Below are 27,535 nucleotides of genomic sequence, written 5' to 3' on the forward strand. Positions count from 1 at the left end.
ATACTAGGGGTGGAACGGTACATGTATTCGTATCGAACCGAATCGGTACGGACGTCACGGTTCGGTGCATGAATTTACACGGAGAATACACGGTATAAAAATAAATAAAACTCGCGTGCAAATTAATTAATGTAATGTGGAACTACTGTTAGATACGCGGGTTCTTTAGGGACACCTAATCTGTAGCCCTGCCTCAAGCTAGGTTTGTTTATACTTTCACCCGCCTCCGCAGCGCGAGCTTCCGCTGACCGCGCACGCACCTCCCAAAATGGACGAGGCAATTTATACTTAGCGCTCGCCGGTGTAGGCTACTATTCTTTGGAACGACAGGGTGCGACTCGGTGTAATTGTCCTCTAAACCATCAGGAATTTTAGTACAACAACACTTAGTACACCAAACCCACACTATAAAAGAATCGTGCAAAGCAACCAGATTATTCCTTGTGACATTAGATAAAAAATGGATATGAGAACGTAACCTAGAACTAAATTAACGTTATCTTACATAATTTCTAAACATTTTTATTTAGTTTTGTGAACCTTTTTATAGAACATGGCCATTAATTTTTATTTAAAGGGCTTGTGACTGCTATTGTAGGCTCATTTTGTTAATGTAAGCAACTAATTTAGACGCAAGAACTGGGTGCCGGTGCTGTGAGAAGTACATGCTCGGCCAGATTCGGCTCGAAGTCTTGCGTCTTCGGATGCGGAGCCGTGCACGCTAAAAAGCTTGTGAAAAAAATTTGCCTTCTGCGTTTTTGTTTTGCTTTTCCCTCCATTGTACCGAACTCGTACCGAACCGTGATTGTTAATAAGGTTCTGACTTTATCTTGTGTTTGTGTTATTATAAGTTATTATCTAGTTTACTGTAGTGTCACTTTCCATTTTACACGTGCCCAGCAACAGTTAGGCCAATCAGCAATCCCCCTTATTTTTCTCCACCAATCAGACCGTCTCCACTAGCGCAACTCCGAACTGTTGTCAGTATGCATGTAACTTTCATCGGAGACACTCGCTCCATTCCTGATCCGGTATATCTAGGAAAATATCTTTATTCTTCAGTTCTGCTTCATGCGTCCATGAGAATGTGAGTCTATGTAAATATTGTTGTCTGTTCCTTGTTCAGATTAATGTAGTATGTGTACGATTCCTTACACTTTACTTTGCCTAACGATGTGTGCTTTCCTGGAGCTAAATAACCAACCAGATTTAGGCTACATGATAGTTTCATAATTTCCCATATCTTTGATGTTGTTTAGAGCGATTTCACCGTGTTTTGGCCGTGCGCATCGTAGGCTTTAACTCTGATCACGTGACACCAGCATGCGCTCTCTGCATGTTTCGGATGTGGCGCGATTTAACCCCTTCTCGGCCAAATGTTATAGCGCTGAGTTTTGGTGGTTTCCAGCCAACCAGGCAGTTTAATCATTTATGTCTGTGCAATTCAAGACAGTATTATATGTACCAGTTGTAGTATTTTGCACTTTTGAGATATATTGTTTATTGTTATATTCTATTCATTGTAGTGATTTAGAAATCTTCTTTTCATACCTCAATTGCATTTAATTTTACAATTGTGTATAAATACTTATTATTCATGAGTCCATTTTTATTTTCTGTTTATTTTAGAAACCATGAACAAAACTCACGTCGTCTATATCAAACTGTTTCATTAAAGAGTGGCTTGAGAGTGTAAATTCGTCCTCATTATTGTTCTGACCGGACAACCTGGGGAGACTGAGGATTTTGTATCAACCCTAAGTACAGTCCTTCTCAGAGGTCACAAGTTTGGGTCTCCTTCCCGACACCTCCTTTATATGGTCCTTCGAGCCGGATCTTCAGTTTCCTCAGCTCTACAATGGATCATACTCGTCCGCGCCGTGATATCCGTCGGCCTCGCTATCTCGATGACTTCCTGGTGAATATCCCGCCACGTCGTCCTTCTTCTCTCACACTCCATGGCCACTCCAGCGAGGGAGCAGCTTTCAACCTCATGCTCCAGTCATCACTCCAGATCCAGTTGGACCTGCGCCTCAGAACCTCAGCTCCGAAGCAGTCATGTCAGCTTTGCAGGAGATGAATATGTCAATATGTCAATATGCCCGCCTCAAGATAGCGCTTGACAACCTCTTGCCCAGAGATGCAACTGAGCGGTTCAAATACCAAATACTAGTTGATCACCTCAAGTTCGAAGACGCGCTCCTCATTGCAGACTCCTACAGTAATAGTCCAACTCCCTACTCGAAGACAATGGCCTCACTGACTGAAATGTATGGGCAACCTCACAAACTAGCCCTGCAGTGCATCAATGAAGTCCTGGCCGAGCCTCCAATCAGAAGTGGGGACAGTCGAAGTTTTCGCCTCTTCGGCCTCAAAGTCAGAGCTCTGGTCGGTATGTTAGATCAACTGGGCAAGGAGGGCAAGACTGAGCTGGATTGCGGGTCACACACTTCACGACTTCTGTCCAAGTTGCCGCATGAACTCAGAGCACAATTCAAGCGTTACATAGACCCATCCGCACTCCGATACCTACCTTGGTGCACTTCTCTAATTGGCTTGAATACGAGGTCCGTGTTCAGGATGAGGACTATCAACCTTACCATTCACGGTCTCCACGAGACGAACACCAGAAGGGCTTCAAGCCCAAGTTTCAGAAGTCCAGTGCACGCCCTACCACAGTTTTGCTCGGCTCTGATCCTTCTCCTAAGTCACCTGAGTCTTCGTCACAAGTTCGAACTAAACTTGAGAAACCTAAGAAGTATTGCCCCTTTTGTGATGACATTCAACATTACTTCAATCAGTGTCCAGAGTTTAAGAAGTTTTCCACTGATCAGAGAGCGTCATGGATCAAAACTGGCAAGCGCTGCTGGAGATGTGGCAGAAATCACCTTGCTGCTCAATGCTATCTCAAGGCTAAATGTCAGCAGTGTAATCAGACGCACCTTGATATACTGCATGAGGTCAACACTCCCACAACCAAATCAGCCCATCCAACCGCAGCGACTGGACAACCAGCTACCTATTACCTCGATCCAGACCTCAGGAGTAGCTGTGTATTGCTGAAGATGGTCAAAGTTCTTCTCCACAATGGCAAACACAGACTAGAGACTTATGCCATCCTCGACGATGGCTCTGAACGCACCATCTTGCTTCACAGTGCCGCTCAAAAGCTACATCTCAAGGGACAGAGTGAGGACTTGGCGCTCAGAACTATCCGTCAAGAGGTGAAGATTGTTTCAGGAAAGTCAGTGTCATTCTCCATATCCTCATCTGCCCATCCTCAGAAACAATTTCGCATCCACGAAGCTTTCACTGCGGCAGAGCTTGGCCTTTCCAAGCATTCTCATCCTGTCGAGACACGTATCGTCATCTCAGAGGCCTCCCGCTACATTCAATCAGCCAAGCGCAGCCACTTCTCCTCATTGGTTCAGACTACCCCCATCTTCTCTCCCCAGTTGAGCCTGTGCACCTAGGTCCACCAGGGGGCCCCGCAGCATTGAAAACTCGTCTCGGCTGGACTCTGCAAGGTCCTGCCAAAGTCCTGCTGCACCAGACCTCCATCCCCCAGTGTCTCCTTATTAACACTTCCACTTCCTCTACTGACCTTCTCTGTCACGTGTCCAGATTATGGGAGATGGACATTCTTCCCTATCGTAGCGAAAAGCTCATCACCAGGTCAAAACAGGATAAGGCGGCCATCAAACTGCTGGAGGAGAAGACAGAGTTAACATTGACAATGTGCAGAGATACGCCACCCCACTGCTCTGGAAGGAAGGTCTTCCTCCTCTCAGTGCCCCAAAGGAAGCTGTCCTGAGTCACCTACGAGGCACAGAGAGTCGTCTCGCCAAAGACCCAGCCAAGGCTGCATCATACAGCCAAGAAATCAAGAAACTGGTGGATTCGGGTTACATCAAGAAGCTCACATCACCTGAAGACCAGAGCAGGCAATCATGGTATATACCAAATCACATGGTCCATCACAATGGCAAAGACCGCATCGTCTTCAACTGCTCATTCACCTTCCAAAACACCAGCCTGAATGAACATCTACTTCCAGGGCCAACCCTAGGTTCCAGTCTCCTTGGTGTCCTGCTCCGTTTCAGGCAATATCCTACTGCGGTGAGCAGCGACATTAAGGGCATGTTTCATCAGGTCCGCCTCCTGTCTGAGGATCAGCCCTTCCTCCGCTTCCTCTGGAGGGACATGAACCGCAGCAACAAGCCTGACATCTACCAGTGGCAGGTGCTCCCTTTCGGCACCACCTGCAGTCCCTGCTGCGCTACCTTTGCCCTCCAAAAGCACGTCATTGATCACAGCAGCCTTGATGAAGATACTCGGCTTTCAGTGGAGAACTGTTTTTATGTAGACAATCTTCTTCAAAGCTTCCCATCCATTTCAGAAGCAAAGCAGCTCATCCGCAAACTTCAGACTCTGCTCCAATCAGGTGGCTTTGAGCTGCGTCAATGGGCCACCAACGTTCCAGACATCATCAGTCATCTGCCACCTGAACTCAAATCCGAGAGCAGAGATCTGTGGCTATCAATGGAGGGTGCGGATCCCCCAGAACGGACCCTCGGGCTGCACTGGCACTGCAGAACAGATACTCTCAGCTATCGCCTTCGCCACACAAAGCAATCTGAACCCACCATGTGCAACATTTACCGAGTCCTAGCTCAACAATATGACCTTCTAGGGCTGCTCATTCCCTACACCACTCGGGCCAAAATCCTGGTGCAGAGCCTCTGGGGAAAGAAACGGGACTGGGATGATCCTCATCTTCCCGAGGATCTGCTCCAGCTGTGGCAGGCGTGGGTGAGTGAACTTCCATTACTTCCTAACGTTACTGTTAATCGTTGTTATGTCCACTCAGATACCGACCTCCCAGCGGCCTCCCAGAGCATCCACATTTTCTCAGATGCTTCAGAGAGGGCCTATGGATCGGTCGCCTACCTGCGTACTGTCAGCGCAGATGATGATGTCCAGGTAGCGTTCCTAGCGGCCCGTTCCCGTGTTGCTCCAGTCCGCCAGCAGTCCATCCCGAGGCTGGAGCTCTGCGCTGCCCACCTCGGAGCCCAGCTTGGTGCAGTCCTGAAACGAGAGCTCACAGTCTCCATCTCCTCCGTCACCTACTGGACCGACTCCACCACCGTGTTGGCTTGGTTGTTGTCTCCTTCCTGCCGCTACAAGGTGTTCGTCGGTGCCAGAGTTGCGGATATCCAAGAATTAACTGAGAGCAGCTCATGGCGCTATGTCCACTCCAGTGAGAATCCTGCTGACGATATAACTCGCGGACTGACCCTCTCACAGATCCAGAATCACAGCCGCTGGAGATCTGGACCTGCCTTCCTTCATGAAAGTGAGTCAACCTTGTCTTCCTGTCCAGACATTACATGCCCTGATGATTCAGTAGAGCTGCGCAAAGCCAAGTTTTGTGGCGTCATCTCTACTCCCCCTCATCCACCTTTACATGACACTAGCCAGTTTAACAGCTTCCAAGAGCTACTGGAAGCCACAGTTCGAGCATGTCACGGGGCGGCCACAGACTCTAAACCCACAGCTGAGTCTTTCAGACAAGCTGAACTCACTCTCTTCAGACAAGTCCAAAGTGACTGTTTTCCAAAGGAGTTTGCTCTCATCTCCTGCCAAAAGCCCATTCCATCTAGCAGTAGGCTTATCACTTTGGCTCCAGAATACGACCCAGAGACTCAGTTAATCCGTGTCGGGGGCCGACTAAGACGCTGTGAATCCCTCAGCTCAGACACTTTGCATCCCTTTATCTTAGACCCTCATCATCCCATCACAAAGTTGATCATTGCTGATTACGACAGCAAGCTTGCACATCCAGGCCCTGAGAGAGTCTTCGCTGAGCTACGCAGAAGGTTCTGGATCTTGCGAGGCAGAGAGGCTGTCCGCAAGCAGCAACACCACTGTCCAGAGTGCCGCAAGTGGCGCAGCCAACCTATTATCCCCAAAATGGCCGACCTCCCGCCTTCCAGCCTAAGGTTACACCATCCAGCTTTCTACTCAACTGGCATGGACTGTTTTGGTCCTTTCCTCATTAAAATAGGGAGGCGCAATGAGAAGCGATGGGGTATAATATTCAAATACCTCACCACACCTGCAGTGTACCTAGATCTGCTGGCCAGCATGGACACTGACTCGTTCCTCATGAGTCTACGCCGTTTCATCTCTAGACGGGGAAAGCCTCACGAATTGCTGTCCGATCAAGGTACAAACTTTAAAGGTGGCAGCTCAGAACTTCAAGAGGCCTTCAACTCTCTTGCCCCCGCTCTGCAGTCACAACTCGCTAGTCAGCAAATCCATTTCCGCTTCAACCCACCTAGTGCCCCTCATTTTGGGGGTTCCTGGGAGCGAGAAATCCGCACCATCAAGTCAGCGCTGCATGCCATACTGGGATCACAAACGGTCACCGAGGAGGTCCTCAGAACCATCCTTACAGAAGTGGAGAGCATTATCAACTCCAAACCGCTTGGTTACACTTCTTCTGATGTGGCAGACCCAGATCCAATCACTCCAAATGTGCTGCTGATGGGGCGGCTGGACCCATCTACTCCGCAGGTTGTACTCAGGTACAGAGCTTCTCAGTCGCCGCAGATGGCGACACTGCCAGGTCTTAGCGGATCAGTTTTGGATCCATTTTATCAGGAACTACTTACCATCTCTCCAGAGCCGCTCCAAATGGCAACGAGACCAAGAGGACATCTGTATTGATGACATTGTTCTTGTTGTTGACCAGCAGCTTCCGCGTGCCTTGTGGCTTCTTGGCAAAGTCACAGACGTTTTCCCTGGAGCTGATGGCAGGATTCGTATTGCTCAGATTCAGATCAAAGACAAATCCTACACCAGACCTGTCGCCAAGCTCATCAAGCTGCCTGCACTTCCTCGCGACATTCCTGACTGACTCGTGTTCAACTTTGCTGCCCAAACTTGGGGGCGGCTGTTAATAAGGTTCTGATTTTATCTTGTGTTTGTGTTATTATAAGTTATTATCTAGTTTACTGTAGTGTCACTTTCCATTTTACACGTGCCCAGCCACAGTTAGGCCAATCAGCAATTCCCCTTATTTTTTTCCACCAATCAGACAGTCTCCACTAGCGCAACTCCGAACTGTTGTCAGCATGCATGTAACTTTCATCGGAGACACTCGCTCCATTCCTGATCCGGTATATCTAGGAAAATATCTTTATTCTTCAGTTCTGCTTCATGCGTCCATGAGAATGTGAGTCTATGTAAATATTGTTGTCTGTTCCTTGTTCAGATTAATGTAGTATGTGTACGATTCCTTACACTTTACTTTGCCTATCGATGTGTGCTTTCCTGGAGCTAAATAACCAACCAGATTTAGGCTACATGATAGTTTCATACTTTCCCATATCTTTGATGTTGTTTAGAGCGATTTCACCGTGTTTTGGCCGTGCGCATCGTAGGCTTTAACTCTGATCACGTGACACCAGCATGCGCTCTCTGCATGTTTCGGATGTGGCGCGATTTAACCCCTTCTCGGCCAAATGTTATAGCGCTGAGTTTTGGTGGTTTCCAGCCAACCAGGCAGTTTAATCATTTATGTCTGTGCAATTCAAGACAGTATTATATGTACCAGTTGTAGTATTTTGCACTTTTGAGATATATTGTTTATTGTTATATTCTATTCATTGTAGTGATTTAGAAATCTTCTTTTGATACATTTGCATTTAATTTTACAATTGTGTTTAAATACTTATTATTCATGAGTCCATTTTTATTTTCTGTTTATTTTAGAAACCATGAACAAAACTCACATCGTCTATATCAAACTGTTTCATTAAAGAGTGGCTTGAGAGCAGTGGCGATTTCTTTAAGACTGCTAGGGAAGCTCGGCTTCCCCTATAATGTCAAAAAAATGAATGGTCAAATATGTACTATTGTATTAACATTTTATTGACTAAAATGCATTAGAAGACGTTCGTCTCAAAGACGAGTTCGTTCAGAATCAGTTACATACAGCCATAGACAGTAAAAGAAATGGACACAGCGACCCCATTGGAACTCAATTGAGACAAGTGAAGCCCGTTTTCAGCGATTTCTTAGCACTTCCTTTCCTGACGCGCAGACTCAAACCGAGCAAAGCGTTACACGGACCACGTGAGCAACCCGTCTGTCTTCTAGTAGCTGTGCCAAGAGAAATCTGAATCATTCCCTTCCGAATCTTGCAGAGACGGAGAGTGTGATTAGGAGCTGTCCATGAGCTTGTAGCAGGAGAAACTTTTGCTAAGTATTCTGATTAATTATATTGTCATTTTGCCTCCACGTCTCCCCGATTGCCCGCGAGCTTCTCCTCCCGTCCATACGGTAATCTCTCTAGTGTGCGACAGAGAGTCGCGTGGTTATGACGCAATCGTTAGCCTACTTTTACAAAAACTGCTTCTACGGGGCCATAACATAAGCTACAAGATAATGGAGCATTTTATACATTGTCGTGTTTCTTTAGAAATAAAAAATGGACAAATGGAGTCTTCAAACGCCTCAGATGTAAAGTTATTCGCTGTCAAAGTGACGCCAAAATGAATGGAAGTCAATGGGATTGCTAACGCAAGTGAAGTTCTGCTACAAGATGGCGGCACCCGGTCGACTTCAACTTCCGGTCGACTTCCTTCCCGCTTGCATACAGCAGGTCGGCTGACTCGATTTCCTTACATTCCCGTAGCGTCACAGTGCATTTCCCCGTTGAAGCCCAGCTTCCATTGACTTCTATGGGGCTGCTTCAATCGTTTTTTTCAGCGCTTTGAAACTAGACGGTCATTGGATAAATGCTACGATTATGTCCCGCCCATGGAAGCTCAGCTTCTCTGGGGGTGAACGGGGAGTGGGCTGGCCCGGACTCCGGGCTTCCGCGTGATGATTGGAGGGTCTGTCGAAAGGCTGTGTCTCCTTTTGATTGACAGCGATTTCATACAATAAAAAGTCACTGATGTTGAAGCTGTTCGAGCTCAGTCCCATCGCGGATTTTTCAAAGACAAAGTGCTGCAACTTATTTCTTTCTTGGTATTTGCTTGTCAAAATTTCTAGCCAATTTTTAGAATACATTTCACACAATTATACATTTATACCTTTATTATATTATTACTTATTATATATTTTTTATATTATTATTATTAGTAATAACTCAAAAATAATTAAAAAAATATCTTATTATTAGTAGAATTATTATTATACTTTATTATATTATTATTTCTACCTTTATAATATTATTACATTCATTTTTCACAGAGCATTTTCTTGAAAAGGAAAGTAGAATTTACGTATAAATGAATAATTTTTATAATGTAGCCCGAAAATGAGCTTCCCCTCTTTGAAAGACCAGCAGCCGCCACTGCTTGAGAGTGTAAATTCGTCCTCATTATTGTTCTGACCGGACAACCTGGGGATACTGAGGATTTTGTATCATCAGTCTCCCCAAGTACAGTCCTTCTCAGAGGTCACAAGTTTGGGTCTCCTTCCCGACACCTCCTTTATAGTGATGTCTGAACCAAGGTATGAACCGAACCGTGACTTCTGTGTACCGTTCCACCCCTAGTATATACATAAACATGCAATACAGCCAAATTGCTCCACGTCATTTATTTTTGTGGAAAGCCAGTGCAGGCCTGAGCGGCGGTCATATTTTGTACCGCCATGCGGTACATCTAGTTAGTTTCCACACACCTGTTTCTGTTCAGGTTGATTACTCTTTCTATTTAAGCAACGAGTTTCATTCTGTTGATTTGTCCGTCAATATTAACGTGGTTATGTTATGTATTCTCCTGCAATCTCCTGAGTTTTCCTTGTTTATTATGACCGCCGCTAGCGTAGCTAGCGAAAGCGGTCATATAGGGATTGTCAAAGTTTTTTTTTTTTTTTCGTCAATCTACTGAATTTTCCGTCAACGATACCAGGGACACCGAAACACCGGGGAACATGAAATTTGGTGAGCATGTAGCCCCACTAGACTTTTACGGAAAAATTTCGTTTGGTCCCCGGGGGCCACTCCCCCCACGCGCTGGGCCCCCCCAAACCCAAAAAATGCAGTTTTTCCTAAATAACTACCTGAACCGTGGCACCGAGGATGAAGAAATTTGCAAAGTATGTTGGTCTTAAGGGCCCACACCAACCTAGCCCATAATCGATTGTCAAAGTTTTTTAGTTTTTTTTTCCCGTCAATCTACTGAATTTTCCGTCAACAATACCAGGGACACCGAAACACCGGGGAACATGAAATTTGGTGGGCATGTAGCCCCACTAGACTTTTACGGAAAAATTTCGTTTGGTCCCCGGGGGCCACTCCCCCCCCCCCGTGCTGGGCCCCCCCAAACCCAAAAAATGCAGTTTTTCCTAAATAACTACTTGAACCGTGGAACTGAGGATGAAGACATTTTTATGGTATGTTGGTCTTAAGGGCCCACATCAACCTAGCCCATAATCACTCATTTGTGATTTGCGCCCCTCCCATAAAAAATGAAAATGCAATATTATTCTGCTTTAATCGCCCCTATCTTCAGTGGAGATATTCAGAACTGCACCATATTTCATGTGTATGATTAACTTGACATCCTCTGGGGGTATGCTAAGTTTCGTAGAATTTCATCCATGGGGGGGTATAAAATAAATTCATTTATGTGCACATTTAGTGACTGTACACTCATCGGCCTGTAGATGGTGCTGTTGAGCGAAGGGTTGCTGGTTTAGGATGATACTGTCACACACACACATGCAGGAATACAAACAAACGCAAGCATGCACACACACTGACATCCACACGCACAGACACACACCCATACACACACATACAAATCCACATGCACTGACACAAACACACATGCGCACACACAAACACACACACACATACACACACACACACACACACACAGACAGACATGCACATACTACTACTTTTTTTAGGTATATACATAAACACGCAATACAGCCAAATTGCTCCACGTCATTTATTTTTGTGGAAAGCCAGTGCAGGCCTGAGCGGCGGTCATATTTTGTACCGCCATGCGGTACATCTAGTTTCATTAAAGACTGTTTTTGTTCTCTATTTCTTTCATTGTGTGCTTTGTTACTGAAAGCAATATTACAAAATTATTTGAAATAAGTATCTTATATACTCACCAAAGCTGCATTTATCTGATAAAAAAATACAATAAAATTAGTAATATTGTGAAATAATATTACAATTTAAAATAAATACAAAGTTCTGTCATGAAACTCTATGGCGCAGACCTTATCCCAAGTCCTTAACCCATATGCTTGCAATCACATAAATGATGTTTCATTAAACAAAGTTCTGGAGGAGCATGTTCAAATAATCAATCCAATCAACTTGTCATCAACAATCATCATGTCAATCATATATAGCATATATATATTCACTCAGTCGACTCACCTACATTCCTCAACAGTTTTTCAGCAAACCCCCTATTACCATGCCAAACTCTCTGAGAGTTTTCATGACAGAACTGTTTTCTATTTTAATATATTTTAAGATGTAATTTATTCCTGTGATGGCAAAAATACATTTTTAGCATCATTACTCCTGTCTTTAGTGTCACGTGATCCTATAGAAATCACTCTAACATGCTGATTTGGTGCTCAGTATTTTTGTTGAAACCATGATATAGTTTTTCTCAGGTTTCTTTAATGAACAAAGTTCATTATTGAACTTATTGAACAGGTTTATTTATTTGTTTATTACTTTCATTGTATAAATGAAATCAAAAAGTTACTTTAGAAAGATTTTTTTTTTACAGCTTTTCCCTTTAAATGTAAAGTTTTGTTATAACTTTCACAATTTTCTATAATGCCATCTTTCATTATACCATATGAGAAATTTTCATTATTGTTGCAAAAAGATGTACACAAAAACAGACTAATTAGTGACACTTAAGCCAATTAGTTATACCATAATCTCACATTAGTGAAGCAAACACCACTAATGAATGTCTTTTCTCTCAAGGCTATTTAGATACCTGAGAATCTCTCTTGTTTAATGACACCTCTGGAGGACAAATTGACAATATATTGCCCATAAAAGATTACCAAGTTAACATTCAGGATTCACAGTGATCCAGAACTGTGAAGCTGCGGCAAAAACTGCAGGGAGGACATTAGTGCGGTCTGCACTATCTACAAACCATCACAACATTGTTCCATGTATGTATATGAATAAGACAATCCTTGTAACATGTTATGTTTATATTTTCATTCTTGTTGCTGAATTTGGTGAAGGCTTCTGTCATCAAATAACATAGATGTTAGAGGTGAATTGTAAAGCACAAGCTGTTTATGACTGTTTCTCACAGGTTTCTCGTCCACTGAAAGCAAAGAACGCTACAGTCAAGTTAAAGGAAGGACGGCCATGCAGAATGCCAGCAATTCTCCCCCCAACAACTCCCTCATTCAGCCTGCAGGATTTTACATTGTTGCCTTGAGTTCATTGCCTTACAATAACATATATGTCATGTTCCTCACTGTGCTCTATGTGATCACAGTTAAATGCAATGTCTTTCTGATCATCATCATTTTCTATGACCACCGACTGCATGTCCCAAAGTTCATGGCTGTTGGTAATCTGGCTTTGGTTGATCTTGTTCTCAGCACTTCTCTTGTGCCTGGCATGATAAAGACTTACCTTGTTTTAGACAATTTTGTGCCATTCAAACTGTGCCTTGTGCAAATGTACACATACTATACTTTTGTATTCCTCGAGTCGTTTTCCATATGTGTTCTCTCTTATGACAGATTCATTGCGATCTGCTTGCCTTTAAGACAGGAGTCTATAAACACAAACACTAGAATGGCTTACATAATCGGTGCAGTTTGGTTCTTTGGTCTTACTACAGTACTCTATGGCACTTTATCCATCCTGCCCCTCTCATTTTGTGGCTCTCTTAAGGTCAACAGCTATTTTTGCGATTATACTCCTGTTTTAAGACTTGCTTGCAGCGATACAACGCACCAATGGAATTTTGCCACTGCTTTAACTATACTCTTCATGGTTGCACCTTTCACTTTTATTTTCTTGACCTACATTGGTATATTAATTGCTGTATTTAGAATGAAAAATAATCAGAGCCGTTATAAGGCGCTGGCCACGTGCACTGAACACCTAGTGGCCTTATTCTTCATTCCAATTTTAATTATCTTCAATATTGGATTTACTGGAACTATTATAAACCCAAATGTAAGAACGGTGTGCTTGTCTTTGTCATCCCTCATCACACCATTTGTGAATCCCATCATTTACTCATTGAAAACTAAAGAGATTCGAAGCAGGATTTATTCGTTGTTAACCCGCAGACTGTCTGTTCATCCTTTGTAAAATGCACATTAATGTGGAACATAATTGTGATTCAATTGATATTATCCATGTTATTAATATTGTTTTGGAGGCATTCTGTGATGCTTCTTTGTATTATTTTGTGGTTTAAAATGCATTGTTTTTTTTTTATTTAAATCTCCCAATTCTACATTTGCTCTGCATGTAACTTGTAAAAATGAATTTTCTTGATCAACTTGCACCATTTAAAAGCCAAAGAAAGCACATCTCCACGTTTTCTCTTATTGTGCTATACTGTACGCAGACAGTTTTTGTTTTCGCTTTGCATTCAAAAATGAAGTTCATGGATGGACAGAAAGAATATAAGTGTGATAACAATGTTATATATTCACAAAATGTTTACACCTGTGAAAAAGCTGCCAATAATGTGAGTGCAATGTTGATCTGATTAAAACTGTGGCTTTTGATTGTCCATGTTATTCAATTCCTCTGAAGCTTTATTTTATATTTAACCTATATTTATTTTTTAACATAAAGTCTTTCTTTTAACTGCTCTGTTTAAAACCTATTTTGACTTGATTTCGTGAACAAGCTTCAGTCCATTGCTATTTTCTAATATAACACTGACATCTAGTGGATAACGATTGTAATTACATGTACTGCCATTTTACTTTCGTCGATGAATAGACTCGGACTTTTACAAATGTAACACATTTCCTGTTCGTGATGTGAAATGTGCCCGGCTAGACAAGGTATGAAACCTTTTTGAAGTAAACTCTTGATATCATCACAAACTGCAAAGGCAAGTTTATTTAAATATTACATCTTTAAGAGTTTTTTTCTACACACGAGCGTGAAAGAAAAACGAATAAGTTACTGACATACGACCGGATTGTTTACATACATTTTCTTCGATCGATATAATAACACACACATCTTTAAATGATCGTTTTTCTGACAGTATGGCATCGGCTCCTTCCCCATCCCCACACAACCGGAGCAGGAGTGAGGATGAGGATGAAGATGATCCAGTGGATGGGATGATCTCCAGGACAGGCTGTGCTGAGCTGCATTACGCTTTGCAGGACTGTATGGCTGAGCATCAGGACTGGAGGAAGTGTCAGACTGAGGTTCAGAAGTTTAAGGAGTGCATGACCACCTACCAGAACACTCGAAAAGAGCAGCTCATGAAGCAAAGGACGTCAGCTACACAATCTGCCTGATGCAATGGCCTCTGTGACTGTTACAGAATAAAACATATCCATCTCGTTTTCGTAACAAAATGCGTAGTGTCATACTTCATGAAAGGTGTACTTTTCCAGCACATGTTAATGTATGTTTAATATAGGCCTACATAGCATATTTATTACACAATGACCAGAAAGATGCTTTTACACTATAGTCTCAGACTTTTGGATGTCTTCTTGTGCTGTTTAAATATTAAACTCCACAATTTTTTTATATTAATAGGCTACTTTGGTTTAAGCAGGTGTAGCCATTTTGCAACGTGCTCAGGTGCTATATTTAATTTAAAAACTGGACAATTGTATTAAAGAAACATTGGTGTTTCATTTTTCCCCTTTCAAAATATGCTTAAATTGAATCCGTCTTTAGTTTTTTTGTGCATCTTTCTGTATTGTTTATCTTTTGTGGTTTCCCTTTAACAACAACAAAAAAGTTTCCTAATGACATCATCCTGCATGCACAGCACATTAGTAAGTTTAGTAGTAGATTTGTCTGGTATTACAGTATGTGCTGCTAGTTGGAATTAAAAAAAAAAAAAAAGGTAGCCTAATTGTGACTCTGACTTTTCCCCCCACAATTCCAAGTTTATAACTCACAAGTTTATATCTAAACTTGGAATTGTATGAAAAAAGAACTGTACAATAAAAAAGTCAGAATTGTGAGAGAAAATGTGCAAAGTGGCGGAAACAAGCTTCCACAATGTTGTGTTTGAGCTTTACTAGAGCATTATACGTTTAATTACATAATACTGCTTTACTCCTTTCTAGAAGGACGTCCTTAAATTATAACACAAGCATGTTTATTTTTTTTAAGTTAAAGGGGTCATATAATGGTACATGCACTTTTACAAGTTGATTGCTCTGAAATGTCTGTTGGCAGTGCCTGTACACAACCATCCTATCATGATAAAAATCCATCCAGTGGTTTTGTTTTAATCTCCTTATATGTTTTCCCCTGTCTCAAATCAAGCCGTTCGATATCGTGACGTCACAATATCCAACGCCCCTCCCGCGATTGTTGAGTGACAGCAGTGTTTCAAACACAAGACCCGCCCTGAGCAAGCTGTGACAGCTGTCGTCATAGTAGCATAGTAGTATTTCATAGCTCCCTCCTACTTTCACTCACTCCTACGAGTCTACATCCCTACCAAAAGCCTACGATCGGTCAAAGAGCGACGTCTCGTGGTTCCATCACAGAAAGCCACAAAATCACTTTCCAGAACATTCTCATTCACAGTTCCATGCTGGTGGAACGCCCTCCCCACCCTCATCAGGAATGCAGAATCCCTGACAACATTCAAAAGACAGCTGAAAACCCATCTCTTCCGTGAGCACTTAACCTCATAAAAAATAAAAAAACCTTCCCTTTCCCTTTAAAACCTCACTTATCTGGCTTATGCTACTCTGAATAATGCCTGAACTTTGTATCTCGAACACTTCTTGCGTTGTTTTTGCCTCTTCATGATGACTCGCTTAATTTAGTCCTAATTTGTAAGTCGCTTTGGATAAAAGCATCTGCTAAATGACTAAATGTAAAATGTAAATGTAGATCAGATTTGACTAGATGCAGACAGTTTGTTGCTTTTTAAGGTAATACAGGTCTGATATTGGACTGTTTGTAATACAGGTCTGTTTCTACTGGCATCCCTCAGGGCTCAATTTTAGGACCCTTACTTTTTAGTCTTTATTTATACCCGCTTGGCCAATTTTTATGAACACTAGGTATTAAGTATCACCTTTATGCCAATACGACGGCACATAGATTCATTGTTAACAATCATTTTGGCTAACAATTTTTTTAAACGGTGATAAAACTCAAACGTATTGGTTCTCCTCATCAGCTTCATAAAGTTGTCCAAACACCTCTTATCATTGGTGGTTCAGTGCTTGAGTTTTAAAAGAATTTAAGGAATCTAGGAGTGATCTTTGATTCTTCATTGACATTTGACCCTCATGTACAAAATGTTGTAAAGACTTCTTTTTTTTAATCTTGGAGTTATTTCAAAACTGTGTATAATGCTATCCCTTTTAGTTGCAGAAAAGTTCAATTAATAGGATTTGTTTCTTCTCGTCTTGATTAATGTAATGTGCTTCTTACTGGGATTTCGAAAGCATACTCTAAATAAGCAACAGTATGTTCAAAATTCTGAAGCTAGAATTTTAACTTGGACCAATAAAGAGATCATATTATTCCCATTTTGAAATCATTGCATTGGGTACCAGTCAAATCTGAGTTGATTTTAAAGTTATTATGCTCACATACAAAGCACTTCATGGACCGAGTCTGGTAGGCCTATTTACCTCAGCTTTTAACACCATATATTCCTAAATAAAGTCTTCGCTCTTCTCAGCATGGTCCGTTGGATGTCCATCAAACACAGTTATGTTCCATGGGTGACAGAGCTTTTTATCTGCTCCCAGGTTGTGGAACCAACTTCCAGTTGAAATATGGGAAGCATAGTCTCTTGGAATTTCTTTTTTTTTTCTTTTTTTTTTTTTTTTACTTAGCTTACTGTTGATTGTGGTAACATTGTTGATTTCTTGTTGTTTTAATACACCAATGTACTATTGTTGGTTTATTTGGTGATTTCCTTGTATTTTACTATTTTTACCTTGTAAAGCACTTTGAGAAGCTCCTTTAAAGAAAATAAAGTTATTATTTACCCTTTAATATATTATGTCTTATTCTTTCATTTCTTTAGTGTTTTTGCTAACAAATGTCTGTGATGCAGCGGCCTAAATTACAAATCCAACTTCAGATTTTGGAGTGAAATTTCCTTGGTGATGTCACTGTAAATTACAACAAAGGAGCCACACAAATTCTGATCAAATATTTTTATTTGAGCACTGTAACGTTAAATTCTAATCACACATGAGAAATTTGTACAATTATTTTGTAGTATCTAAACATCAAACCAACCAATCCTGATCATTTGTTAAATGATGATTTGATAAATGATTTGTTACATAATATAGTTTGTCCAATATTTAAATGTAAGAAACAGTATCAGGTTTCTGTCATACAATCATTAATAATAATAATAATAATAATAATAATAATAATAATAATAATAATAATAATAATAATAATGTGACAAGGACCTGTATTTATTTTCTCTGTTTCACATTTCTTTTTGAAATAGTGTTCACCTTGCGTCGTTTGTACAATTCTTTTATGGATTGCATGACCTCCTCTGTCTTTAGAGTGTATATGATGGGATTCAGCATAGGTGGTATTATTTGTGTCAAGGAATTGTTAATTATCCGGGAGTTTTGATCAATAGATGTTGAAATGGATTTAACATTTACACTTAAAATTGGAAGATAAAAAATTGCCACTAACATGAGATGTGAGGTGCAGGTTTTCATGGCTTTGATGCGATCAGCACCATGAGCAATCTTAAGCAATGCTGCAGCAATGCAACAATATGTGAGGGTTACCAGTATCACTGGCATGCAAATCAGAAGACCAACACAAATATATGCCAGGAGATAATTTATGAAATTACTATTGCAGGAAAGGCTCATGACAGGACCATGATCACAGAAATAACTATTAACCACATTAGTTCTACAAAAAGATAATCTGTTGACTAAACCCACAAGTACAGCAAAAAAAGTCACAGAAAAAATCCACATACTGCCTATGATGAATGACATGGATGTTTTGGTAACAACTGCATGGTACTTTAGAGGAAAACATATAGCAACCAGTCTGTCATAAGCCAAGGCAAGTAGTGTCAAAGACTGCAGATTCATGAAATGAAAGACAAAAAACATATTCATCAAGCACTCTTCATATGAAATCTCCTGGCGCTCAAATAAAAACATGTCTATGAGTTTTGGAATCAAAGCCGAGCTTCCACACAGATCAGAAAGGGCCAGATTAAAAACGGCGATATACTTGGCTGTGTGAAGTCTGCGGACCAAATAAATGATAGACATGATAAATAAATTCCCTAAAACAGTCACAGCATATACAAAACACAAGAACACATAGTAGTATTTCACATGTGGAACATTAGAAAAACCATTGATAAAAAATGTTGCAGGACGAACAAAAGTCTCATTTGCAGAGGAGTTGCCTGTTGTCTGGAATGCTGTGTTACCTGTGATAAAGAACTGTTTTTAGATCATTAACAGAATATTAAAGTAATGATTTCAGTGTATTTGTCAGTATTGCTTGGCACCACGATTCATGGAATAACCCTTGTTTTTTTAGACCAGGTTAAATATGCTGCACTTACAATTTATGCTTCAAGTAACACAAAACAAACACTGTTTCACCTTTAGTAATTCTATAACATTCTGTAAAACACTGTGTACTTTAATGATAATTACATTATAAGAAATGTACAGATGAGAGTATTTCCATAGGCCTACTATAACTGGAAAACAGTTGGTATTCTAGATGAAAACATGATAATTTTTTTGATAAGCTTTTTCACAGATGCTATAAACTCCATTGTTATAAATGTGCAGATTATAGGTTTAAGCATTGGAGGAAGTGCAGAGGTCAGAGAAAGAATAATTATTATAGTGTTGATGCTTACAAGGACCTGAAAGACATATTTTAGGCAGATGGGCACATTAAATACAGCCACTAATATTAAATGAGCAGTACATGTCTGTGTGGCTCTTTGTGGGGTTGTGATTCTGAACAATGTCACAGCTATGCATGTATATAAAAAGATCATACAAAATACTGGAAACATGATGATCACCTGAAACAAAACACTTATGATGACACAGCTTGGGAAAACAGACCCGTGATCGCGGAAACGAAGGATTATGACGCTGGTTCTGCAGAAAGAAAGTCTAGTCATGAAAACTGCTGTCGTTATTGTTTGCATCAGTGCCAATGTCCATAAAGCACCAATCATAACAAGCATTGATCTATGGCTCACAATCATATGATACCTCAGTGGTAAACAAATAGCTACTAAACTGTCAAAAGACAGAACAGTGAGAGTTAGTGACTGCACTGAAACAAATAACATATTGGACAAGCACAATCCATACGAGATCAACTGATTCCCAAACAAAACTGCATCCAGAAGCTGAGGGATAACATAGCGGTATTTTCACAAATGTCGGTCAGTGATAAATTAAAGACAGCGATATATTTAGGAGTGTAAAGATTTCTGTCCGTAATGATAACAAACATCAGGCAGGAGTTTCCTAGACAAGAAATAAAGTAGACAATAAACAGGAATATATAATAATATCTCATGTGAGGTATACCAGAGAATCCAGCAGACAGGAAGGAAATATTCCTGTTTCCAGTGACCTCTTGAATCATGTTCAAATTCTTTTTTTCATTCTGTCTAAGCAGAAAAGCAATTTTACAATTTATATAATAAAAAATAAAAAAATGAATAAATAATTAAAATGATATTCTCACAGTTAGGCTTTAGTAAGGTTTGCTCAGGCTGCAGACCTGGTTTATTATATATACTGAATAAAGCAGCGTCAGCCTCTTCAGCCTATCACTGACTCTGACCGTTTCCAGCAATGCCACACCTCTAGAGCTGTCATCTAGCCAATCAAAGCACAGCACTGACAGTAATGATAAGGATAGTTAATGTATCCTTGTTTCTCCTGGATGTATTGCCATTATTTCTTGAGCTATAAATGTAAACACTGATGTATAACTAGCATATAAAAGGATATTTGCTTTCTTTATAATAGTTCTTTTCTGTCTTTTTTGGATCTTGACAGGGATGAATGAGACAGATGCAATTGCCAATGCAGTTAGGTGAATTTATTAGCCAAACACAAATGGGAAGAGCAGGCAAAGCCAGTTAAACACTGGTAAGGAGAGTCGAGGGGATCCAGGCAACAATCAGAGCCGCAAACAGACAGTCCAAAAACACAATCCGAACTTATAAGAGTAGCAATTATCCACACTGGAACAGGACTGAGGAACAACTGGGAGCTGGAACACAACACACAAGAAACACCAAACTTCTGACAACACAGAACAGAAAAGACACAGGTTAAATAGAGTTGTGCTAATGAGGACCAGGTGATACAGATGACTCAATCAGCACTCACAAGCACAGAGAGAGAGGGAGAGAGAGAAATGAATCAGTGAACCTGAAAACCGTGACAGGCCTAGTAACAAAGCTTCTGTAGTTATCATTGGTTCGAAATGACAAATGAGTAAATGATGACTAATTTGATGGCTGTAATCACACCATTCAGAGTTTTTCTCCATACAGCCATTAACAAAATATACATTCAAAAAATATGTATAATCACACAATGCACATCAGTCGATTGGCGAAACATATAATTTCCCAAAGTAAATCACAGTTAAGCTCAATCCATCATCCATTGACAGCAGTTGGTTATGAATCAGAGCAGTATTTATTTTTTATAAACCGGCACCACTTCGTTCATTTTCTCTGTCCTTTTTAATATCTCCTGTGAGAATTCCTTTATATTTTACTTTGATACTATAGGCTACTGCTGTCTGAGCCGTTTTCCATGTAGGACTACATTTAATTATTGGCCTTCATGAAAAAGAATTTGCAAACATTAAGTTATATGAGGCATCTGATGACAACATGTAAACAACAATTTTGATATTTATACCCTTTTGCATGGAGATGTGAAGTGAAAATTCTGTCATTATTTACTCAACTTCATATCATTTGAAAATTGATCTTTCTTCAATTTTCTTCCGTTGAACCCCATTCACTTTCATTCTTTTTTCCATTTATTGAAAATTAATTGTGGGACTGTCGTTATGGCTAATATGACCTTTTGTGTTGCAGGAATAAAAAAAGAAAGTCAAATGGCTTTGGTACAACATGAGGATGAGCAAATAATTTTTTTTATTTTTGGGTGAACTATCCTTATATACCCATAATCAAATCTGCACACATGACATAGAGCACTTTGTTGCACGACAAACAAACATTTCAATAATTTTCAACAAAACAAAATTAAGTGCATTTATTATTTCTTTATTTCATTTTTGGCCTGCTTATAACACAAATTCTAAATTCTGACCTTATAAATATTTTGAGTAATTATTTTTTATCACATATGAGAAGACTGTGAGATTATTTTGTACACACAGTTCAGTCACTTCTGGTAAATTAGATATTTGTTGAATGCTCTTAGCTTACAATATATCCAATCAGATATTCATGATCAACACACAAGGACATATTCATTCATGCAAATGAACAAAATCAACTAACAGGAACTTGTATTTATCACTCTTTGCATTTAACCTTTCTTTCTCTTGTGGTGTTCACCTTGTTTCGTTTGTACAGTTGTTTTATGGATTGCATGACCTCCTCTGTCTTTAGAGTGTATATGATGGGATTCAGCATAGGTGGTATTATCTGAGTTAAGGAATTGTTTATTATCCGGGCGTTTGGATGGATAAATGTTGTTAAAGCTGCGATATTAGTACCTATAAGTGGGACATAAAAAATTGCCACCAACATGAAATGTGAGGTGCAGGTTTTCATGGCTTTAATCCGTTCTGCACCATGAGCAATCTTAAACAAAGCCAGAGCAATGCGGAAATATGAGATGATTATTAATATCGGTGGCATACATACCAGGAGACCAAAGCAAACATTTGCCATGATAATATTTATGGCATTATCATTACAAGCTAGTCTATGGATAGGGCCATGATCACAAAAATAACTATTGACTACAATTGAACTACAAATAGAGAGTCTTGTTATCAAACTCACCATTAAAGCAATAAGAGTCACAGAAAAAGTCCACATAACCCCTATGATCAGAAACATGGCTGTTTTAGTTACAATAGCATGATACTGTAGAGGAAAACAAATAGCAACCAGTCTGTCATAAGCCAAGACAAGTAGTGTTAAAGACTGCAGATTCATGAAATGATACACAAAAAACATATATGCCAAACACGCTTCATATGAAATCTCCTGGTGCTCGAATAAAAATGTGTCAATGAGTTTTGGAATCAAAGCCGAGCTTCCACACAGATCAGAAAGGGCCAGATGGAAAACAGCAATGTATTTGGCTGTGTGAAGTCTGCGGACCAAATAAATGATACACATGATAAATGAATTCCCTATAACAGTCACAGCATATACAAAACACAAGAACACATAGTAGTATTTTGCATGTGGAACATTAGAAAAGCCGTTGAGGAAAAATGTTGCTGGACGAACAAAGGTCACATTTGCAGAGGAGTTTGACTGAATGGAGGTCAAGTTGCCTGTTGTCTGGAATGCTGTGTTACCTGTGATAAAGAACTGTTTTTAGATATGCACTCATCAACAAAACATCAAAATAATGATTTCAGTGAATTTGACAGTATTGCTCGGCCCCACGATTCATGGAATAACCCTTCCCTTGTGAAAAAAACCTTTACCAAAATGTATTTTAAATACACTTATTTAATACTAAGTATACTACAAATCCATTAACAAATTTACTGGCATATTGCTTGAGACTGATATAAATATTATAATTTATAATCTTTATTTGGAGTACTTCTTTATTGCACAATGGATAGTTTTTAATATCACTATTAAGGATAGTATGATCTCTGTTTAATATCAGTATTTAAATGGAAGATATTTAAAGTGTACCTACAGTATACTTGCAATAGTTCCACTTAAGCACAATCAAATATACTTGAGTATATCGTTAGCTGGGCCTCAGCACAATTTCTGCATAACTAAAGTACATTAAGTACAAAATTTCTTGTTCCAATTTAGCAGACTTTATGTACATTAATTTAGTATACCAAAATCACAATTGCAAGGTATTTATATTAATTACATAAATATGTAAATGTAGTATACTTGGCATAAAATACAAGTATTTCCAATACATTTTAATATATTTATTTTTCACTAGGGTTGTCTTTATAGACCAGCCGTCTTTTTTTATGAATAAATACAGCACAGTGCTAAATATTACAATACAGATTAATAGAGGAACAATTGTTTTTAGAGAATCAAACTGGCACAAGATTAAAGATGATGCAGTTACAATTTATGCTTCAAGTAACAAAAAACAAACACTGTTTCACATTTAGTAATTCTATAACATTCTGTAATATACTATATAGTGTGTACTTTAATGATAATTATTACAAATGTACAGATGAGAGTAATTCCATAGGCCTACTATAACTGGAACACAGTTGTTATTCAAGATGAAAACATGATTCTATTTTAGATATGCCTTTTCACAGATGCCATGAGAATTTTTTCTCCTTTGTCATAAATGTGTAGATTATAGGGTTAAGCATTGGAGGAAGTGCAGAGGTCAGAGAAAGAATAATTATTATATTGTTGATGCTTACAAGGATCTGAAAGACATATTTTAGGCAGATGGGCACATAAAATACAGCCACTAATATTAAATGAGCAGTACATGTCTGTGTGGCTCTTTGTGGGGTTGTGATTCTGAACAATGTCACAGCTATGCATGTATATAAAAAGATCATACAAAATACTGGAAACATGATGATCACCTGAAACAAAACACTTATGATGACACAGCTTGGGAATACAGACCCGTGATCGCAGAAACGAAGGATTATGACGCTGGTTCTGCAGAAAGAAAGTCTAGTCATGAAAACCGCTGTCGTTATTGTTTGCATCAGTGCCAATGTCCATAAAGCACCAATCATAACAAGCATTGATCTATGGCTCACAATCATATGATACCTCAGAACAGTGAGAGTTAGTGACTGCACTGAAACAAATAACATATTGGACAAGCACAATCCATACGAGATCAACTGATTCCCAAACAAAACTGCATCCAGAAGCTGAGGGATAACAGTCGTATTTTCACAAATGTTGGTCAGTTATAAAGACAGCGATATATTTAGGAGTGTAAAGATTTCTGTCCGTAATGATAACAAACATCAGGCAGGAGTTTCCTAGACAAGAAATAAAGTAGACAATAAACAGGAATATATAATAATATCTCATGTGAGGTATACCAGAGAATCCAGCAGACAGGAAGGAAATATTCCTGTTTCCAGTGACCTCTTGAATCATGTTCAAATGCTTTTTTTCATCCTGTCTGGGCAGAAAAGCAATTTTACAATTTATATGATAAAAAAAAAAAAGAATAAATAATGAAACAGATATTCTTACACATAGGCCTTAGTAAGGTTTGCTCAGGCTGCAGAGTTTCCCTGGTTTATTATATATATGAATAAAGCAGCATCAGTCTCTTCAGCCTATCACTGACTCTGACCGTTTCCAGCAATGCCACACCTCTAGAGCTGTCATCTAGCCAATCAAAGCACAGCACTGACAGTAATGATAAGGATAGTCAATGTATCCTTGTTTCTCCTGGATGTATTGCCATTATTTCTTGAGCTATAAATGTAAACACTCATAACTAGCAAATAAAAGAATATTTGCTTTCTTTAATAATACTTTTATAGTTCTTTTCTGTCTTTTTTGGACCTTGACAGGCCTAGTAACAAAGCTTCTGTTATTATTGGTTCAAAATGACAAATGAGTAAATGATGACTAATTTGATGACTGTAATCACACCATTCAGAGTTTTTCTCCATACAGCCATTAACAAAATATGCATTCCAAAAATATGTATAATGCGGTTGCCACATCAATCAATTGGTGAAACATATAATTTCCCAAAGTAAATCACAGTTAAGCTCAATCCATCATCCATTGACAGCAGTTGGTTATGAATCAGAGCAGATTAGAATCAGAGCAGTATTTATTTTTTTATTAACCGGCACCGCTTCGTTCATTTTCTCTGTCCTTTTTAATATCTCCTGTGAGAATTCCTTTATATTTTACTTCACATACTATAGGCTACTGTTGTCTGAGCCGTTTTCCATGTAGGACTACATTTAATTATTGGCCTTCATGAAAAAGAATTTGCAAACATTAATTTATATGAGGCATCTGATGACAACATGTAAACAACAATTTTGATATTTATACCCTTTTGCATGGAGATGTGAAGTGAAAATTCTGTCATCATTTACTCAACTTCATATCATTTGAAAATTATGACTGTGTTTCTTCCGTTGAACCCCATTAAATTTCAATCACCTTTTTTCCATTTATTGAAAATTAATTGTGGGGCTGTCGTTATGGCTTATATGACCTTTTGTGTTGCAGGAATAAAAAAAAGAAAGTCAAATGGCTTTAGTACAACATGAGGATGAGCAAATTATTTTTTTATTTTTGGGTGAACTATCCTTATATACCATAATCAAATCTGCACGCATGGCATAGAACGCTTTGTTGCATGACAAACACATTTTAGTAATTTTCAACAAAACAAAATTAAGTGCATTTATTTCTTTATTTCATTTTTGGCCTGCTTATAACACAAATCCTAAATTCTGACCTCATGAATATTTTGAGTAATTATTTTTATCACATATGAGAAGACTGAGATTTTTTTTACACACAGTTCAATCACTTCTGGTAAATTAGATAATTGTTGAATGCTCTTAGCTTACAATATATCCAATCAGATATTCATGATCAACACACATGTTGTTTCTTTCTTTCTCTTGTGGTGTTCACCTTGTTTCGTTTGTACAGTTGTTTTATGGATTGCATGACCTCCTCTGTCTTTAGAGTGTATATGATGGGATTCAGCATAGGTGGTATTATCTGAGTTAAGGAATTGTTTATTATCCGGGCGTTTGGATGGATAAATGTTGTAAAAGCTGCAATATTAGTACCTATAAGTGGGATATAACCGATTGCCACCAACATGAAATGTGAGGTGCAGGTTTTCATGGCTTTAATCCGTTCTGCACCATGAGCAATCTTAAACAAAGCCAGAGCAATGCGGAAATATGAGATGATTATTAATATCAGTGGCATACATACCAGGAGACCAAAGCAAATAATTGCCATGCTAATATTTATGGCATTATCATTACAAGCTAGTCTATAGATAGGGCCATGATCACAAAAATAACTATTGACTACAATTGAACTACAAATAGAGAGTCTTGTTATCAAACTCACCATTAAAGCAATAAAAGTCACAGAAAAAGTCCACATAACCCCTATGATCAGAAACATGGCTGTTTTAGTTACAATAGCATGATACTGTAGAGGAAAACAAATAGCAACCAGTCTGTCATAAGCCAAGACAAGTAGTGTTAAAGACTGCAGATTCATGAAATGATACACAAAAAACATATATGCCAAACACGCTTCATATGAAATCTCCTGGTGCTCGAATAAAAATGTGTCAATGAGTTTTGGAATCAAAGCCGAGCTTCCACACAGATCAGAAAGGGCCAGATGGAAAACAGCAATGTATTTGGCTGTGTGAAGTCTGCGGACCAAATAAATGATACACATGATAAATGAATTCCCTAAAACAGTCACAGCATATACAAAACACAAGAACACATAGTAGTATTTCACATGTGGAACATTAGAAAAGCCGTTGAGGAAAAATGTTGCTGGACGAACAAAGGTCACATTTGCAGAGGAGTTTGACTGAATGGAGGTCAAGTTGCCTGTTGTCTGGAATGCTGTGTTACCTGTGATAAAGAACTGTTTTTAGATATGCACTCATCAACAAAACATCAAAATAATGATTTCAGTGAATTTGACAGTATTGCTCGGCCCCACGATTCATGGAATAACCCTTCCCTTGTGAAAAAAACCTTTACCAAAATGTATTTAAAATACAATTATTTAATACTAAGTATAATACAAATCCATTAACAGATTTACTGGTATATCGCTTGAGACTTACTGATATAAATATTAGAATTAAACTTTATTTGGAGTACTTCTTTATTGCACAATGCATAGTTTTTAATATCACTATTAGTAAGGATAGTATGATCTCTGTTTAATATCAGTATTTAAATGGAAGATATTTAAAGTGTACCTAAAGTATACTTGCAATAGTTCCACTTAAGCACAATCAAATATACTTGAGTATATCGTTAGCTGGACCTCAGCACAATTTCTGGATA

At 39.1% G+C, this 27,535-nt stretch overlaps 4 protein-coding genes across 5 annotated transcripts; 2 read left to right on the forward strand and 2 right to left on the reverse strand.

Annotated features, from left to right (window-relative positions):
* Window positions 1-12,397: 12,397 nt before the first annotated feature.
* LOC308684074 (olfactory receptor 1M1-like) lies at window positions 12,398-13,360 on the forward strand (the record flags this gene model as incomplete). Its single annotated transcript, XM_081355103.1, has 1 exon — window positions 12,398-13,360. One exon carries the CDS (start codon window positions 12,398-12,400, stop codon window positions 13,358-13,360), a length of 963 nt encoding a protein of 320 aa, XP_081211229.1.
* Window positions 13,361-14,027: 667 nt separating this feature from the next.
* coa4 (cytochrome c oxidase assembly factor 4 homolog) lies at window positions 14,028-15,481 on the forward strand. Of its 2 annotated transcripts, none has more exons than XM_081355106.1 (2): window positions 14,028-14,070; window positions 14,280-15,481. In XM_081355106.1, the coding sequence occupies exon 2, from the start codon at window positions 14,281-14,283 to the stop codon at window positions 14,539-14,541; it is 261 nt and encodes an 86-aa protein (XP_081211232.1). In that variant the 5' UTR covers window positions 14,028-14,070; window position 14,280; the 3' UTR covers window positions 14,542-15,481. The 2 variants fall into 2 exon arrangements, with proteins under 2 accessions (XP_081211232.1, XP_081211231.1); XM_081355105.1 differs by having other exon boundaries at window positions 14,038-14,120.
* A 2,189-nt stretch (window positions 15,482-17,670) lies between these two features.
* On the reverse strand, window positions 17,671-24,593 carry LOC308683436 (olfactory receptor 1E16-like; the record flags this gene model as incomplete). Its single annotated transcript, XM_081353908.1, has 3 exons — window positions 17,671-18,309; window positions 22,431-22,813; window positions 24,536-24,593. 3 exons carry the CDS (start codon window positions 24,591-24,593, stop codon window positions 17,671-17,673), a joined length of 1,080 nt encoding a protein of 359 aa, XP_081210034.1.
* A 1,476-nt stretch (window positions 24,594-26,069) lies between these two features.
* On the reverse strand, window positions 26,070-27,189 carry LOC308683437 (olfactory receptor 1M1-like; the record flags this gene model as incomplete). Its single annotated transcript, XM_081353909.1, has 2 exons — window positions 26,070-27,091; window positions 27,183-27,189. The coding sequence occupies 2 exons, from the start codon at window positions 27,187-27,189 to the stop codon at window positions 26,070-26,072; spliced, it is 1,029 nt and encodes a 342-aa protein (XP_081210035.1).
* Between the last annotated feature and the right edge of the window lie 346 nt (window positions 27,190-27,535).

Source organism: Scardinius erythrophthalmus (genome assembly GCF_964197995.2).
Source record: "Scardinius erythrophthalmus genome assembly, chromosome: 23".
NCBI classification, from domain to species: domain Eukaryota; kingdom Metazoa; phylum Chordata; class Actinopteri; order Cypriniformes; family Leuciscidae; genus Scardinius; species Scardinius erythrophthalmus.